Raw genomic sequence first — 19,640 nt, forward strand, 5'->3', positions numbered from 1 at the left:
CTATGGCAACAATAATACTTAGTATTTTCTTATTAGATACGAATAATTTACTGCATAAAATTAAGTCGGGATTATTTTTGTCAATAAGTACTAACAAAAATGCAGATAGTATGAGCAAAAGTAAGTCAAAAGTACATATTACTGTTGCACAAAAAACCAGAGGGACTACCGACAAAAAGTCAATACTACGCGTACTGTAAGTCAATAGTTTGTCTGAGAGTGTGCATGCATGCTTCACTTCGCCACAGAATGGATGTTATTGATCAGCACCCTCGAAAACGCATGCAAACGCCAAACTCGTAATAAAAATTTCGGTCACCGGGATTTCACCCCCAAGTTACCTGTAGTCCCGGGGGCAGGAGGTCCAGCCAGGGTTTGCCACGACTCTCGTCGTCACAGGCATCAACCTTCAGGCGGAGGCTGCGCAGCGCAGGCAGAGCGGCCAGCAAGGAGAGGTGCGCGCCGCATGGTGGTAGCATGGCGTGCTCCAGCTGCTCGCACCGGGCCACCGCCTGCAGCAACACACAATGGAGGGTCAGTTCAGTCGGCTCAGGACAGATGGGCGACACTGTGCGAAAACACCACACTGAATCCTGTTAATTTTTTTTACCGGGATTTACTGTAGTTCAGAACACAGGATTTACTGTGCGTGGCTACAGCACTTACTGTACCTCCCTGGTACAGAATATTCCGTACTCCTCTCCTGTGGTACAGTAAATTCCAAGGAGTAGATCCTGTAAAAAAGTGCAGAAAATTCTGTACTCTGAACTACAGTGACAGCTGTACTAATCACTACAGGATTGACTGTGACTGTGATTTTTTCCCACAGTGCATAAAGCGCCGCGAACGTTAGAGGTTAGGAGAGAAATAATCCTCATGGTAATCACAGTGTTAAAACGGAAAAAACGGATCCTCGCAGCATGAGAGAGGGGCGCCCTTCTCTCATGCTCACCGGAACTTCCTGGAAATCACCCATCTTATTACCATGGGCTTCCTCGATAAACCAGGAACCGCTTTTAGCATGAAGTGCGCAAGATACACGAGTAAATGAGTTCAATAATCCATTGTGCAACGAGAAGGTTTTGTGTGACACCTGATCAATTCACTTAGGCAAGGGGGGAGGAACGGAATTTAATCAAAACAGCTCTTGGGTCATTCCACGCCAAGTCGTCAAGGTTTTGAGGGACGTGTCGGCCGAACCCAGCGGTATTTTCAGGGATTGTTGGCCCTATGGGCCCATTGAAGGCCCGGTACTTTTTTCCCCGGAAAGTCGACAGGGGTCTGAGATATCTCAAACTTCATTTTTGGTAAAAGAAATTACCTATCAACCTAAAAAAATTTATATCTCGGAAAGTATTTGTCCTTTCTCAAAACCGCTTATACCGTTGGAAAGAGGAAGAAAAACTGAAAAAGATGGGATTTTTTCCAAAAATTCTTGGAAACTTTTACTTTTTGCACTTTTATAGTGAAATGTTAAAAATTATGCAACTTTTTTGTACCCTGATCAAAAATGGCGTTCTATGGCTCAAAATGTACCTTGATATGTCCTCTAAACGAAAAGATCAACGCCCCAATGTATTTTGTTTAGTTCCGGAGAACGAGCGGTTCTTGTGGACCACTGCAAGGCTACTTTCCCGCTGGAACGGCTCCCACGCCACGCTCGCCTTCTCTGTGTTAGCGGACGTGATCGCCAGGGTTCGGCGACCGTCAGGTAGGATTCCCACCTCACTTTCCAGCCCACTAAGGAAGCGCTGGACCTCAGCGCCTGAAGGGCAAGCAAGGGAGAGACTGGGAAGCACGAAGGGTCACCTACACACACATTTTTGGGGGTTGGCCGCGACTGTGCTCCGCGGTGCGCGTCGCCACCGGTGGCGGACTCTGGAACTAACGAACTTGGTGGTGTGTGTTGTTTCTGACCATCGCTTGTTTGGATTAGGTGTCAGGCAGAAAGGTTCGGATACTTGCTGAATCTCGCCCTGCGTTTGTTCCTGGCAGTTTGGAGGTGAACTATATAAGTTCTACACTGGAGAATATCTTTGCGTGGCTTAAGTCTGATTCATTTGCTGGTTCAGATTCACGACGGCCTCTCTGCCGTAGTTTGATTTTTGTTTCCCTTTTCAACCCAACCACTTTTTTGGCTGAGCGATAGCAAAGCCTGTTACTCCAGTGGGGTTGAAAAGTTTTGTCTGTCGGTCTGTCGGTCTGTCTGTCGGTCTGTCTGTCCGCACTACTCCTCCTGAACGGCTCGGCCGATCTCGGTGAGATTTTGCACACTTCTTAGGTATGTCCTTGGCTCGGCACACGCGAAATTTCACCATCCTAGCTCAACTGGTTCAGTTTTTATAGGCGAAAAACACCTAAAAAACGGCGAAAAATAGAGATTTCTGCAGATAGACCACTTCTGTCCTGGAGAAAGGGGGGTCTGGGGGGCGGGGCCCCCCAGCCTCGACAAGTTAAAAAGTGACAAGGGTCAAGATCGTGTTATCTGTAGATAAAACAACTCTATTTACAATGTAGGGGGGTCTGGGGGGCGGAGCCCCCCAGCATTCAGCAAGTTAAAAAATAACCGACAACGGACAAGCCATTGCCTGCCGCAGGCAGGCTAGCGCCGCAGGCCAAGGTAGGTACGCCAGGCGTGGATTGGAGGAACAGGCAGCGAGACATCGCGAAGCCTGTTACGACAAGACGCGGTCTGGCGTAAACCTACCTTGTAGTCATCTTTTACTGGCTTTGTCACTGTTGTCAAAATGTTTCAAGTATGCACTTGTTCAGTGTTCTCGGAGGGGTCAGTGCGGAGAAAATATGGGCAGGGGAATAACTGAACACCAAATATTTTACTTTGACTGAAGGTGTGTTTTTCATAGTTGATATTTGTTTGGCTTAGAGGACACGATCCTTGTACCCCTGTGACCAGAAACCCAACCTGAATCCCTACCCCAAACCGAGTTGAGCCCCGGCGTGAGCTTGATACGGCCCCGATCTCAGCCCGGACTCGAGCCTCAGGTCGGGGCTCAATCCGGGCTCATGTCGGACCTCCAGATATAAGGGCTTTGGGTCAAGGCTCAAGTCTTGGCACAAATAGGTAATACAAACAGGCATATTTGAAATATTTTGACAGCAGTGACAAAACTAGTTAAAGATGACTAAAAGCTGGTTGGGTTGGGAAGAGAAACGAAAATCTACATTCAAGAAACGTTCATGGAAGCATACGATACTCGTTTGGTGCTGTCCGCGCACGCCGAGCCGTGACGACCCGTAGGGCTGTACCTGGGGAGTATCGGTGTTCCACGCAGGCTGCGAGCCACCCATTTACTCACTCTCCCGCCCCGGCAGCCAGCCCCTTAAGTTGTTAGGATACGCACTTGGTTTCTGGACGTGGTCTATACCGCACCAACTAGTGTGGTCAAATGGGTGCCAACCACGTTTGGTGCGTTGCAAATATTGCAAATATGCCTTTTCTATAGAACTTATATAGTTCACCTCCAAACTGCCAGGAACAAACGCAGGGCGTGATTCAGCAAGTATCCGAACCTTTCTGCCTGACACCTAATCCAAACAAGCGATGGTCAGAAACAACACACACCACCAAGTTCGTTAGTTCCAGAGTCCGCCACCGGTGGCGACGCGCACCGCGGAGCACAGTCGCGGCCAACCCCCAAAAATGTGTGTGTAGGTGACCCTTCGTGCTTCCCAGTCTCTCCCTTGCTTGCCCTTCAGGCGCTGAGGTCCAGCGCTTCCTTAGTGGGCTGGAAAGTGAGGTGGGAATCCTACCTGACGGTCGCCGAACCCTGGCGATCACGTCCGCTAACACAGAGAAGGCGAGCGTGGCGTGGGAGCCGTTCCAGCGGGAAAGTAGCCTTGCAGTGGTCCACAAGAACCGCTCGTTCTCCGGAACTAAACAAAATACATTGGGGCGTTGATCTTTTCGTTTAGAGGACATATCAAGGTACATTTTGAGCCATAGAACGCCATTTTTGATCAGGGTACAAAAAAGTTGCATAATTTTTAACATTTCACTATAAAAGTGCAAAAAGTAAAAGTTTCCAAGAATTTTTGGAAAAAATCCCATCTTTTTCAGTTTTTCTTCCTCTTTCCAACGGTATAAGCGGTTTTGAGAAAGGACAAATACTTTCCGAGATATAAATTTTTTTAGGTTGATAGGTAATTTCTTTTACCAAAAATGAAGTTTGAGATATCTCAGACCCCTGTCGACTTTCCGGGGAAAAAAGTACCGGGCCTTCAATGGGCCCATAGGGCCAACAATCCCTGAAAATACCGCTGGGTTCGGCCGACACGTCCCTCAAAACCTTGACGACTTGGCGTGGAATGACCCTCTTGTCTCTTTCCCTGCACCCTATGGCCAAATGCAAAACAAAAAATCACGAATTGCAAAGTGCAGATCTTATAAATTTGGTATAACAATCCTAACTTGCACACTATAAATACGTTGTTTTTGATGTACAGCTCTAGCACAGAATTCATGCGCACGAATTCATGCGCAACAACGCTCTCTCTACAAATCGAAGAGTGTACATGGTACGCTCTAACTGGAGCATGCCTGCAAGCACGCTCTAGCTAGCGCATGCCTAGTGCATTATCGCACGTTGGCCGGGGGTTGCGGAGGTGAAGTGGGGTTTGCTGTGTGAGGCTGCCTAATCCAGCTCGCCGCGGGGTCAAACCTGGTCGAGGGATGCTTTGCACTTGGTCCTCAGTCACTAGGTTTCACTGCACTGATCACTCGCGTAACCGTCTAGCCGCAGCGTGTTCTACGGGTTCGTGAAGGGGTGAAGTAACGACACACGGGTTGGTTGAGTACTCGGGCACACGCGGACACTTTCGCGGACGGGGTATTCGGCGGAGAGGGCTCAGTTGTTTCCGCTACGGTGGTTGGTAGAATACTAACTGGAGCTTCTCCCGAGTCGGGGCTCCGTGAGGGAGGCACGTGCTCAATCCCTAACATCTAAGGTGAACGCATCGGCCACAGGCCGGTGACAATCAGATTATTCCAGCACTGCTGGCTAACGCCTGATTACTAGGCAACCTATCTGCCAGTCGTGTTAGTTAGCTGGCATTTAACACGGCGCGACGCGGCCTATGTTTTCTGCATGCACGCGCGTCAGATAGCACGGCAGCCAGCGCGCTGAGCGCTGCAGAGGTGCGTGCGCATCGCAGAGGCATTGACCAGTGTGACCTGGGCAGTGCGTCTGTGATAGCATACATGCCATGTACACGCTGACTGAAGCATGCATCCAGTGCATAAGGGATAGGGAGTTGCCTGCATCAGGAAGCGTGTACATGGCATGTATGCACTAGTAAGTGCATGCTTGGCAGGCATGCGCTAGCTAGAGCGTGCTTGCAGGCGTGCTCCCGTTAGAGCATACAATGTACGCTCTTCGATTTGTAGAGCAGTTTGCTGGAACTCAAGGCAATTGACGAAACCTGGACCGCACGTCGTCGAAACGGGAACGTAAACAATTTCATGAAGTTGTCTCAAATGTTGCGCCCACAAGGCCACACTTGCAGCCCTCAGGCTCAACACACTGGTAAATCTTAAGCGTAACTCTATGCTTGAGTCAAGCATAAAGTTACGCTTGAAGACGTTACGCTTAAAATGAAGCATACTCTGGAAATTCCCCCATGCATTGGGATAGGGGGAGACTTGGCGGATGGGCCTGTTACGCCTGATTTCAAGCGTAAACTGATTACGCTTGAAAACAGTGGGTAATACTACGCTTTAGTTTTACCAGTGCACTCAACAAACTAATTTTCACTTCAATTTTCCTTGGTTCATTTTGGTAAGAATGGTAAAAGAACTCTACAAATCGAAAAGCGTACATTGTATGCTCTGCACTGCATGCCTTCAAGCACACTCTAGGCACGGCACGCCTGCCAAGCATGCACTAGCTAGCCCTTAAATGCAATGTAGGCGCTTCCTGTAAGAGAAAACTCCGTATCCCTTCACACTAGACGCATGCTTCAGGAAGCGTGTATTCGGCATGTACGCACTAGTTGGTGCATGCTTAGAAGGCATGCGCTAGCTGAGCGTGCTTGCAGGCATGCTCCAGTTAGAGCATACAATGTACGCATTCCGATTTGTGGAGTAAAATTCAGGCTGAAATTAGATTGCAAAGTAGTAGTAGGGCAACGGTTGAGCCAACTATCACTGAAGCTGCGACCATGCGGATGCGGTCCAGGTCGTGTCCATTTCCTTGACTTCCCCCAGAGGAGAGACCTGCATCACGTCGCGAGCGCCCGATGCTGGTAGGGAGTCGATGAGCACCTCGCGGAGAGTGTGGCGGTGCCTGCTGAGCAGTGAGCTGACTGCGTACACGTGCTGCTCGTCCAGCCCTTCACAGACAAGCTTCGTTAGCGTGCTGGCTCCGGGACCACGGTCCTGGTAAGTCCAATCAGAGGGCCTGCGTGCAGACAAAACAAGCACTGCTGAAACTAAGCTTGAGTGTAACTTAGGTTTTCACATCCACCATGAAGGGAAAAAATATTCCAGACCATGGCGTAAAATTTATCAGTGCATAGTAAATGGGTCAACTTTCACAGGATTTTTTTACTGTGTAGGTGCAGTGCTTATCCACGTGAGGATCAAGTCCGCCCTAGGTAAGGGAAAGTGGGGCGATTCGTAACAAATGCGCTTATTAATTTAAGTGGAGGGTGCAGAAGAAAATATGAGTATGGTCCCTCTTTCGCTAAAAGAGGAGGGTCGCCAATTGCTGTACTCGTCACTTGGGAGTTTTCGGGAGAGGGAAAAGAACTAGACGAAGGTTTACGTGACAATGACTGCACAGTGGACTGGAGCACCAAGCAAGCTTCCGGGAGAGGGATGGAGAGGAGTGGGGGAAATATGAAAAACTTAAAGTTACTTGTCTACAGCAGCAGATATGCAGAATATTCTTTATTCGTGTGAGAATTCCTAAATCTGTTACAAATCGCCCCACTCTCCCTCATAGTCTGATACTACATGGAAGTAGCACAGCGTTTTCGAGACCACACTTACCCCGCACGCTCGTACTTATAATCCAGTCCCAGTTTCAGTGTTTGAAGCCGTGGGAATGGCTCTTCGGCCAGAAAGCGAAGCATGTCGCGCGAAACACATTGCAGTGACAGAGACTCCAGCGATACAGCAAACTTGTTGACGACTTTCAACACAATCGACCATTTCGTGAAGCTTGTGGAATCGATTTTGATTCGGGCCACCTGGCATGCATGGACACAAATCATTAGTCTTCAAGCAATGATTGAGCACGACAAAAACGGTACCTGGTTTTCCCAGGAAACCTACACTGTTAAAAATAATCGTTAATTTACGACATTTTGTAGAACAATTATATCGTTTTTAAACGACATATTTTGTTACGACTCAAGTCGTAAATATACGACTTGAATCATAAATGTACGACATATTTGTCGCTAATTTTGATAGCGACACGTTTCGTTTTAAAACGAATTAAGTCGTAAATTTAGGACTTAATCGTAAGTTTACGAACAATCGTAAATTATCTTTGTAATATGTCGTGCAGTTATGACTTCAGTCGTACATTTACGACTCTTGTCGTAAATTTGTGTTATGAATCGTAAGTGAACGACACAAATCGTAAATAAGTGAGCAAAATTGTAACTTTTCACCAATTTTTTGGGGATTTCAGGTGTCAAAATATGTAATCGTAATTACGACATTGTCGTAGAGAAATTATTTTTTAGTCGTTCAGTTACGACGAAGTAGTTTTAGAACGATTACCGTCGCTATGAAAATTAGCGACTTTTTTGTCGCTAATTTACGACAGAATTTCTAACAGTGTATGGCAGAGGCATAGGCGATTTCCAGGGAGTTCCCGGGAAAATTATGAACCGTTTTAACAGTGAGGCGACGAATATTCCAGAGATCAGCCAAGATAGGCCTCGATAAAGATTAGCGTACGGGAGCCTAGGGATCCATGGTGGTGCACATTTTTAAATCACCCTCTGCACGGCGGTGCATTCCATGACAGAATAACAGGCCTTGAGACAAAGGTTGTCAGAATCGGCCCAAATTTTTTTTGGTGACTCTTTCTTACTAGTAGACGCTAACAACAAATTTTTAGATTTTTTGAAATTTTTTTGTAGTTTTGGTCAACCATTTTAACCAAATTTTTACGACAAAAAAATAAAAAAAAATGCAGATATTAAAAAAGGCGTAATCATGGATTTGGCTGAAAATTTTTTTGTAGCTTCCCCTATTAGTGTACTAAGAGCCTGCATGAGGGCCCCATGTGCAGGAATGGAGAAAAAAAATCAGGAATATTGAAATTTGGGTTTGTTTTCACTGTTTTAGGCTAAATTGACACCCTGAGGGTTCCGTCTCTTGTTTGACCTTAACGTTTGGGTCTCACAATTGATGAAGCAATCGATTACTTTCAAAACGCTCATTAGGCAACATCTCAGGCCTCTCCTCTCTTGTTTCAGAATTTTTGAAGCTGGTCATGAAATAAACTAATGGAGTATTTACCTCAATCCCTCCAATCAAAGAAAACACAGGATACAACAGAATGCAATTACTCTTGCAAATTAAGAAAAAATCCTCAGCCAAATCCACTAGAATGCACTAGCCGAGCCATTTCGTTCGTGTCTTTGTTTTGTCTCTGTTTTACGCAACTAAAAAGATTACTTGCTCTATGTACGCTACAGAGACAGACACGAACGAAATGGCTCAGCTAGTGCATTCTTGGTCTTCCCTGGCTCCAGCCTGCCCCACTCCAAGAGGAAGCCAGAAACCAAAACTTATAACCTTCATATAAGTAATGAGAATTTTTTCTTAATTTGCCCTACATTAAGGGAAGGTTCTGGTGAAAATGCTATTTTCTCGAAAGTAGGTCCGACCCAAAATGTAAATTACATTTTCATTCGCAACCTTTCTAACCAAGCATTTACTGTAATTAATCAAAAATGTACAATACAGACAAATTTTGGAGACTTTTCAGCCTAAAAAGCTTACAATTAATAATATAATGGAAATTTTGAGCTATGCGTGCCGGAATCTTTTGAAAATTAATTGAAGAAGTGGAAAATGTCAAGATCAACCCTTTTCGACAAAATAGTATGCGCAATAAGATTTTTTAAGATACAGCCAAAATAGGCTCAAAAAGTCTCTTCGACTGGGTTCAGAGCCTGGCATGTGCCGTCAAATTTTCGTCTCCTCAAAGAAAGATTTTATATTCCGAACCAATTATGACAGTGGGATCCATTTAGAAAATGGCAAGACTTTCACCAGAACCTCCCCCTAATAAAAGATAATTCACAGATGCATGTGCAAAGGTACGCAGTTAAATGGCTCAATTTACTCAGATTTAAAGAGTAACGAAAATTTGAAGTTAGCATTTCCAAAAACAACAACGCAGCGGTGCGGCACACTCTCATCGACAATCACCAGCAATCAAACCTCTTGCCGGTTCCATTGTACTCTATACAACAATTGTTGTACTTTGAAAGTACAATAAATTCCTGATAAAAAAAAAATTGCCACAAATTTGTGTATTTTTGTTGTGTTTTTTTCTTGCAGTGCAGGCAGGCAGCGCTTTCTACCTACAGCACCGATCATTGCGACTCACCGTAGCCGCTGTTTCCATCAGGGCCTGTTCCTGTTCCTTGCCAATGCAGGCGTCTAGTCGAAGCGTCTTGACGAACGGAGCCGCTCGCAGCACCCTGATGGGCACCGGGCTGAACAAGGACGTTTTACGTCGCCCAGCGAAGACGGGAATAGTCCTGGGGGGGAAGTTGTACAGCAGGTACAGGTTGACGTGCCTCCACACTTGCGGGTCCCTGGTGAGCGAGCGCCATCGCCGGCTCAGCTGCCCCGTGGTCAGCAGGTCCTCGGGCGGCAGGAAGGAGCAGATGTGCAGCACCAACTCAGTAGGAAGCACTGACAGCGGGTCCGTCTGCACAGGAAGACGGAGAATGAGTATCGAACACTCTCATCCTTTCTGCCTTTTTCTCATTACCAGACGCATTTCCATAGGCAACGATAATACTTTATACTTTTAAAAGTATTACTTTTATGCAGATCCTTCAATGATACAATTTTGTGTCCAGCGGGTGACACAAATTGTCGAATAAAATAGCAAATTGCCTATGTAGGCATCGGAAAATTTCAGTCAACTGGTGGACACAAAATTGTATCAATGCCGGATGTGCTCAAAATTAAAGCATTCATGGGACAAAAAGAGGACCATGACATTAAGTGTATAGTAATTGCGTGATACTTTACTAACATGATCGTTTTCTTAATAAATTACTAAGCAATTTTAACGCATTTAGGCAGGAAGTACGACGTATTATAAATATTCAGAGAAATGCGTCCGCTGATGAGAAAAGTTAGTACAAGCTTGCACTGAAAATGAAATGGTAATACATCTCACTCTCCGAGGGGTGAGACATAACTGTCTCACCGAAAAAGGGTGACACTAAAATGTGTCACCGAAAAAAGAGTAGTACACGAGTGTCGAAAAAAGGTCGCACGCGAATGTATCACCAGAAAAAAAATGTCGTACACAAATGTATCACCGAGAAAAGGGTGATACTTCCCCAAGAAAACAAGGGCCAATCTCGCTGATGTCTGACCTGTTTTCGGTGTACGGCCATTTTTTCGGTGATACCTTCGTGTGCGACCTTTTTTTCGGTGATACATTAAGTATCGCCGAAAAATTGGTGAGGTGTCTCACCCTCTGCATTACAGTGTGAGAGTTAATCAAGCCCGCGTGCGAAACAGCAAAGTTCAAACCTTCGGATGGTATTCTACGAAGAAGCTCTAAATTAATATATGAAGAACAAAATAAATGCCTCAAAACCAGCACTGCAAATCCAAAGGCAATACTTCTGGTACCTTTTTTGGCGATACAATTGAGTATCGCCAATAAACCGCCTTACGGAAAAGTATTGCCTTCAGAACGGCGATACACAAAAGTATCGCTAAAATTTGGTGATACTTCGGAGTATTGCCACGATTTGGCATTAAACGTTGAACAAATCAAGGGGACAAGTCCTTGGTTTAATGCCGCGGTTTTGGCAATACCCAAAAGTATCGCCAAATTTTCGCGATACTTCTGTGTATCGCCGTTCTGTAGGCAATTCTTTTCCGTAATGCTGTGTGTTGGCAATACTCAATTGTATGGCAAAAAAAATGTACTTTAGTATCGTCTTTGCATTTGCAGTGAGGGCGACGGGCACGACGGAGAACGATGGGCCAGGAATGAACACGGAAGAGATACCTCAAACGGAAGTTGACGCAATGGTAGGCTCGTTCTTAACGAGAGAACATGAGAAAAATAACCGGAACAAGAAAAATATGGGTAGATTTTAGATTTTTAGTTAAGGGACAAGACTCGTCTTCAACACCAAAATTTTAATACATTTATTCAGGCCGCAATAGAAACTCTTTCCAATAAATTTGAAGGTTAGTGGGGTTTTCCAATAAAAGTCTGGGCCCCTAATGTTCATTTCAAAAAATAAAGTTGGACTCTAGTTCCTATAACAATCGGTAATCTTTCTGCTAAACCACTGACATACGTATCCGACAGTGGTGAGGTAGTTTCACTAAGTGCTCCCTTGAGCTTACCGCTGATGAAGACGTTCCTTCGGAAGACATCCCGGAGCAGAGCAGGCCGTTGCAGTGACGGGAGGCGACCGTCGACCCGGCCACGCAGCACTGATGTGTCGTGTGAGCCGCCAGACGATGACTGACTCTCCAGCATGCGATGCTGCCCTCTTATCTCGTGGACAACGACGAGGCCAACCTTTGGGTGCTCGTAGAAGGGCGTGCAGCCACACTGCGGAAAAGGGGCCTGCTGGAGTGCAAAGCACCGTACACTGTTGAAAATCTACTGTCATATTACGGCATAATATCCCACAGGAATGTTGTTAAATTGAACACGTCTGTTTGATGTCTGAACAGGATATCCACCCAATGAGCAACTCTTTTGTTTTATTACAACTTTCTTTTCTGAAAACAATAATGTAATAGTGATTAAAATCAGTTATGTTGTCATTCAACAGATTTTCTGTTTATAAACAACGATCGTGCAATCCTAAAACAAACATTGTTGCAATATAACAAGGATCTTGTTAACTTACAACACCATGAGGCCAAAACAAATGTGGCCAAGTCAAAATCGAAGACTCGATGGAAGTGTTGTTATACAACAACCGATTCATCAGAAAACAGCACAGAGTGCTACAACATGTTTGTAATATAACTAGATGTGTTAGAAAGAATTGGCAGCAAAAATGTTGTTCTTTGCAACATTTTTTCTAACATTGTAATGCGAGCGCTTGTGATAGTTTGTGGGCGCAACACTCTCAGACTCGCTATTGACTTTCAGTACGTGGTATTGACATTTTGACGATAGTAATATGTACTTTTCACTTTTGTCCTTATTATCTGAATTTTTGTTAGTGCTGCTTATTGACAAAACCAATTACTAAATAATTTTATGCAGTAAATTGTTTGAATCTAAGAAGAAAGTAATTTGTAGGCTACAGTACCAGATTAGTGACAATAAAGTCAATAAAAGGCTGAGAGTGTACACTGTGAAAATTTGTTGTCACTTTATGACAAAGGCGCGGATGACATTTTCATCACTTTCAAATGATGACAATCTCATCACAAATTGATGACATTTTCATCAAAGCTCCTTTATTTAATTGCATGGGCGTGACAACAATGTCATCAATTTTTTTTATGACATTGTTGTAAGGAAAATTAGCCTTGAAGTTGTCGTCAAGTGACGACTCAATTTTTTTACAGTTTACACTGCCAATCCAAGTGTGAGACAGTCTCACACTATTTAGTGCGAGACACTGTGTCTCACGCTTCCAAGCGTGAGCCACGTTTGCCTCACGCTTCCAAGTGTGAGACACCATTTGTCTCACACTTACAAGTGTGAGACACGGTTTGTCCCACACTTGATGTCTGTAGTTTTCTTTGGTTCAATGCCACAGGACCCACGCTTGCAAGTGTAAGACAAATGGTGCCTCACACTTCGAAGCGTGAGACAAACAGTGTCTCACACTTGGAAGCGTGAGTGTCTCGCACTAAATGGTGTGAGACTGTCTCACACTTGGATTGGCACACGGCAAAACCAACGTCCGGGTTTCCCAGGCGCACCCTGAAAAAATGCCCTGTTTTTCCAGGGACGTTGGTTTTGCCGTGCCGTGCAGTGTACTGAGGCGACAGACTGTTCTGGGGAGTAGAGACTGGCAAAACACTCTCAATTTGGTTGACCCGAAACAGGGCGCCTTTGTGGCTGCTATTTACTTATCAGGGCGCCGCTTGCAAAGTAAGGGAGCATGGGGCGATTTGTAACAGATTTTGGAATTTGGGTTTTACGGACGTATTTTTGGCACAATTTGACTCAGATATGGCCCGATTGATAGCTCAACCCTTTATCTAGCTTAAAAAATGACCAGACACACTCTTAGGTCTGTTAAATAGCAATGGTACAGTGAATTTCAAACCCTTGCATCTGTTACGAATCACCCCGGCTCGGGGCGAATCGTAACAGCCATGGGGCGATTCGTAACAAGTAGTGAACTGACTAGAAAAAGAGTCAGGAAACTATCAAACAGGCAATGATTTCTTCCAGGAAAAGAGAAACCAGTTTTCATTTGTTGATACCAATATTTTTTTTTTACTTCAAGTAATTAAAATTAGATTTTGTGAGGAAATAATGCTTTGTATGTCTGGGGTAAAATGTTCAATAATTCTTTCATGACTCAAGGCTTAAGAAGTGAGATGTGTTTATTTTGGTAGACTGATACAGAATTATTAGAAAAGTTTGCACAATTACTTATCACAGACCATTGAACAAAAAAATAAAATATCACAGGTCTTTGATTAAAATACATTAAATAATAAACAACCCATCGATCAAAAGATCAATAATTAATAAAAACACAAAGTCTCTTTTGGACTGAAAATCCTCACAATAATAATGCTTACTTTAAGTATACAGTCTTAATTAAATCACAAAAAAATCTTAGATCACATTTAGTACATTAGAAAAATAATATTGTGATTCAACCTAGTTTATAATCACTAAAATCGAAATCAAAACTATAAAGGGTCTGCTGCCGTTTAGTTAATCCAGGGTGAGAAGCAGGATGAGGCAGAATTGCCTTGATGTCACTTCTGTTCACAACTTTCAAATCAGGTTTAGCCGGCATTGTAAATCTATTTTTGGCTTTACGTGACAAGCGAAGATAAGAGATTCCTAAATCTCCATTATCATCAACATCTTTGATTATTTTCCCCGCAAAGTATTTATTTTCAGGGACAGTCATTAACACTAAAACATGATCGCCTTCCATGGGACAGGAATCAAGAACAGGCAATGTAGATTTGGATTTAGATTTGGACTTCGATTTTGATTTTGATCTGGATTTAGATTTAACAGGTGCAGCAGGTATTGACATTAAATCATCATCAACACAACTTTCATCACTGAAGTCCAAAACTTTTTTTACTTTATCCTTCTTTGCTTTGCTTGCTTCTGCTAGCCTCTTTTTTTCTGCCCTCTTCTGTCTGTTTTCTTCTTTCTGTCGTTCCTGTTCATCCCGTTCTCTCTGTCTTGCCTCCACTTCTTCTTTTTCTGGTGTGTCCGTTGGGATGAAACACTTGCCCTTCCCTCTTTGTTTGCGTTTAGGCTCACTTTCTTTTGCTTTGGGCAAACCCTTGAACTGCCTTGGAGTGATGAATGCTGATTGGCCACTGCTCCCTGCTTGCGGTTGACTTTCACTTGGGGAAGACACACTGGTAATCGTTAGTTCAGGCTCAATAATTTTACTGGCACTAGACAAGCTTGCTGCTGTAGGTTTATTGGTGGGAAATGCAGTGGAAGCTTCAGCTTCATTGGTGGTGTTAGGTGTTTCAGTTACAGTGGTCACAAGTCTCCCTTTACATCTTCTCTTTGACTTTGATATTTTTTCAGTGATGACAGTGGGGACAGTAGTCGGAACTTCAGCTTCATTGTTTAGGGGAGGCGTTTCAGTTGCAGTCAATTTCCTTTTGCGTACAGTTTTCCTGGACTTAGACTTCTTCTCAGTTGACAAGCTGCTACTGTTGTCTGCTCGTGTCACACTTACAGTGGAGGGGATACTACTTCCTTCTTCAAGTGTTTCAGCGTCATTGCTTGAGCCTGCTGCAGACTCACTTACAGGAACAATGGCAAGAACTTCAATCGTACTTTCAGGGTTGGGCTTCTCAGTTACCGTGGACATAAAAAAGTCATCATCAGTAAATATGTTGCGATCAAATGGAATAATTCCAGTTCTTGAAAATCCAGCTGTTATGTTTTCCACTGTTCCTGCCCTTAGCAAAGCAGTTCTAACAAAACCAGCAATGTGGTATATTGTCACTTGCTGTCCTGGATTATTGATCAGCCATGCATTCACAGAAGCATCATATTGAGTCTTGAACGGTCCAAAAAGTGACACATCAAGGGGCTGCAGTCGATGTGTGCAGTGGGGAGGGAATGTCAGAATTGTTATCCCATTATCCTTGGCAACATTCAATGCCTCAACACTAAGGTGAGTTTCAACATTATCTACTAAGAGAAGAAAAGGATTATCCTTAGTTGCACAAGTGTGCTTAATTACATGATTTAGAACAGACACAAAAGTACTTTTGGTCATATAGCCATTTTCATTGGCAAGGCCCAGAGTCCCTGGATAGGCGTTTATCAACATAGAGCTCACAAATTTTTTCCTAGGAAACAGCATAACTGGGGGAATGATTGAGCCATAAGCAGTCACTATGCAGCACGTTGTAACAGAGACTCCTCGTTCAGCTGACTTGATTTTGTGCACTTGTTTCACACCCTTGGGACAGACAACCTTCCGAGTGTTTTGCACTGTGTTGTTTGAAGTTTCATCAAGGTTTCCGACTCTGGAGCCATCAGCAAAGCGTGGATGTCGTTTCAGACAATCTTCGAGCTTGTCATAGAAGGTATTGACATTGTGTCTGTTGAACGCTGCTGCTCGTTGCAGACTACAAGCTTCTGGTGTTCGAATAGATAATTGCGGGTGTCTCTTCATGAATCCTGCAAACATAACATATAAAAAATAGTGGCAAATAAATAAACAAGAAAAGTAAAACATTGTGTGAAAGAGGAAAAATAAAACTTACCATGGAACCAGTCAATCCCAGCTAGTCTATCAGTTTTCCATTTTGGTGGCACACTGATTTGGTTTAACTCAGCAGTTTCATATGCTAGCTCCCGAACCATTGATGTTGACAGACCATAGCCAATCAAAGCCATGTCCATGCAGTATGCCTAGACATGTGCGCCGCGCCGCCGCTGCGCCGCCGCCGACAAATTTTACCACGCCGCCGCCGCTGACCAAAAATTTGCGGCGCGCCGCCGCGCCGCCGCCGATGATTTTACCGGCGGCGGCGTCGGCGTCGCGACCTTAAATGCCCAAAATATTTGCATTTCCATCAGCAGCGAGCGCCCAGGGATAGGCAACCCGACGGGCACGTTCTCCGCCGCGAGAACAAAATCTTATTGGAGTGTTTAAATTGCTTAATTTTTGCCTTTGTAACGAAACTAGTCCACCCTAAAGAACTAGTCGATCAAATTGTGTTTTCTTTTCATGGGCATGTTTTTAAATTGAGAAAATAGACCAAATTTAAGTCAACCACGCCGCCCGCGCCGCCGCCGCCGCCGCCGATCAAGACATCAGCGCAGACGCCGGCGTCGCCGCCGCCGCCGGCTAAATTTCGGCCAAACGCCGCCGCCGATGAAAATGCGGTCGGCGCACATGTCTAAGTATGCCGCTATAGATTCTTCTTGGTCCACAGAGAAAATAGTCTTTCCACCTGGAGGCTGCAACACTGGAAGATCTTGATTTTCTGCATTTTCATTTGTTTTGCTTTTCTTGTGCATTCGAAACAATAGGCCATAATTTACGCTGCATTCCTTGGCAGCCGCTCTGACACTGTAGCCAAGATTGATTAACTGAAGTCCTCTTTGGACTTTGCAGGGGTTTGTCCTTACACGATTTGTTTTTTTTTGATAATTACGAACCATGGCTGAAAAAAAAAACATGAAACAAACATTAGTTGCTATGTTTAGATGAGAAACATCAATTGGAATGGCTCAGGAGAGGAATATTCAGTCCAGGAACCAATCACCTCTCTCGCACCTCTTGTTACAAATCGCCCCATGCTCCTTGTTACGAATCACCCCAGTGGGTATAGGCTTTCACAAACCGCCCCAAATAATAACCAAGTTAGGTTATGACAGAATCCACGGTTGGATTACATTCGTAAAGGACGATACTATGTAAACCAAAAGTTGCGTGAAGAGGGATTGGTTACTCAGGGCCACAGACGGAAAGTCCTGAAAGTCAGAAATTCAAGTTTTACCTGTGTTCGTGGTATCACAAAATTGAGACAAAAACAGCGGCCATGCCACAGCACTGCACCCTACGGAGTCGATTGCAAATCAAACAAGTCGCCTAGGCGGAGAAAAGTTCACATTCACTGTTAAAAAAGTTATGAATTTTCAAAGCAATTTGGATGTCAATTTTCCGAACACGGATATGAATTTTACAAACATTGCAATTTTCATAACTTGATGCGAAAATTCGAAACGATTTCGTAAAATTGACAATTGTTGGTAATTTTCAAACCATGTTCTGAAAATTGCGAATCTTAAGTGTTGATTTTGAGCACACAATAGTAATTTTCCTAATCCAATTGTAAATTTCATTACTGGCTCAAGAGGCGTGGCCAAGGGGCGCTGGTAGAGTCATCAGATAGCTGACCCTCCGCCTCCCGTGGGACGTGGTAGCACAACGGTAAAGAGCGTGCACCATAAGTCAAAGATCCCGGGTTCGACACCCGCTGATCAAAAGCAGAATTGGTTCACTAAATGGCATAAGGCCGCATAGGTGTTCATATACATGAACACTTGGTTGTCCTTTTGCTTAACTGCCCTAAAATGACCTCGCGAACGCGAATATGAATTTTCATAACGTGATTGTAAAACAATTTACAATCATTTGTGATTTTAATTTTCATAACAATTGTTTGTGAAAAAAAATGCCAACCAATGTTATGAAAATTACAACTGATTTTTTTAACAGTGTTCATATTCGTATTCGGAACCCCCCGTATGGGAAATTAGGACATGTGTTACGAATCGCCCCTGTTACAAATCGCCCCATGCTCCCTTACTTCGCAGCACGACGTTTTCTCCGGCTTTGTTTGTACCACGAACACCCTTGCGAAAACGGCCACTATTATGGGAGAGGGCCAGTTCCGAGACTTGGCAACAAAGGTGCCCAGAAACTGAGTGACGTTCACTCTAAGACTCGTACCTTGCTTTTGTTAAATAAATTATTAACGTTTGTGCGCATTAAAAAGCGTATTCACATTTTTGTCTATTTTACAAATGTTATTCCGGATTTCGTCCTACTAAATTTTTGACAAATCGCTATTAATGCGCACCATCGTCAATGAATACTGATAAAATGTCGACTGAAGGATGAGTGTGTTGGGCGCCCTAAACAGTGGAGCAGGCCACGCAGGCACCCTGTTTCAGGGCATGTCAATTTGGAAACAAGCCCTGTCCACACAAAAAGATTTCAGCTTCACCACTTTCACTTGATTCATTTCGATTCATTTACACTGTGGCAAAAAGGTACGGAAAATTCTATGATTTTCTTTTCGTGCCAAGATTTTCCGTAGGCTCTTACAGTATCCTCCGTAGGACCGCACAGTCTTCTACGTAGGACCTGGAAGTCTGTATAGGTCTACGGAGATCACTGTACGGTCCTACGGAGAATATTCTAAGGTCCCACGGAGAATATTGACAACACTGTAAAAAATTCCGTACTTTTGTACGGAAAAGGTACAGAAAAATAAAGTACGGAGGTACGGAGAAAAGTACGGAACGTTCCCTACTTGCTCCATATGAACCCATGTAAATGGGTACGGAAAAAAGTACGGAACGTTCCGTAGTTGGCAAGTACGGACGGTCCAGGCAAATTATTGACCAGACATGTTCCGTACTTTTTCCGTACTTTTTTCTCACAGTGAAGGGGGCAACGGAGAATTACCACAAGCTGTGAACAGAATTTTCCGTAGCTTTTTGCCACAGTGTAGATGACAGCCACTGTCAAGTATGAGTCTGAGAGTGCACTCTTCACTTACACACAGCGCATGCACTCACGTGGCACCCACACTAAATTACTATGTAGGTTTAACTGCGCGCCAATGCACGAAATTGAACATGCACTTCGTAACGCACGAATTTGTGCGCGACAATGCACGATTTCGTGCGCAAGTATGCAGGAAATCGTGCATTGTCGCGCACAAATTCGTGCGTTACGAAGTGCATGTTCAATTTCGTGCATAAGCGCCCAGAAAAATCTACATAGTAATAAAGTGTGCCGGGTCGGCCTGGGGGAAGCTAGACGTACCAAGTGCGTCACGCACAACCTCGCACAACTCGCGACACGTCTGCCCCGGTCGATCGCCTCGCGACAACTGGCCGGACGGAGAATGCGGAGGCGCGAAGGAGCGACGCCACCGCGACTCGAAAGTGCAAGGGTGTGCATTCCGCAGCCTGACAGGCGGTCCCGAAGTCACGTAC

At 44.4% G+C, this 19,640-nt stretch overlaps 1 protein-coding gene across 10 annotated transcripts in view; it reads right to left on the bottom strand.

Annotated features, from left to right (window-relative positions):
- LOC117645490 overlaps nt 1–19,640 on the bottom strand; it is a 76,405-nt gene that overhangs the window by 1,009 nt on the left and 55,756 nt on the right. For 2 of the 10 annotated variants that reach the window (XM_034385739.1, XM_034385743.1), the window contains exons 2-6: nt 11,600–11,825; nt 9,597–9,923; nt 7,010–7,209; nt 6,233–6,416; nt 342–512 (exon numbers count right to left, since the gene is read on the bottom strand). In XM_034385739.1, coding sequence (XP_034241630.1) covers nt 342–512; nt 6,233–6,416; nt 7,010–7,209; nt 9,597–9,923; nt 11,600–11,629 — 912 coding nt within the window. In that variant the 5' untranslated portion in view covers nt 11,630–11,825. Of the gene's footprint in view, nt 1–341; nt 513–6,232; nt 6,417–7,009; nt 7,210–9,596; nt 9,924–11,599; nt 11,829–13,297; nt 13,313–13,657; nt 13,692–19,198; nt 19,287–19,467; nt 19,633–19,640 lie in introns of those variants that run through there. The other 8 variants (XM_034385737.1, XM_034385736.1, XM_034385745.1 and 5 more) reach the window with 8 other exon arrangements.

Source organism: Thrips palmi, unplaced genomic scaffold (assembly GCF_012932325.1).
Source record: "Thrips palmi isolate BJ-2018 unplaced genomic scaffold, TpBJ-2018v1 HiC_scaffold_18, whole genome shotgun sequence".
Lineage (NCBI taxonomy): Eukaryota > Metazoa > Arthropoda > Insecta > Thysanoptera > Thripidae > Thrips > Thrips palmi.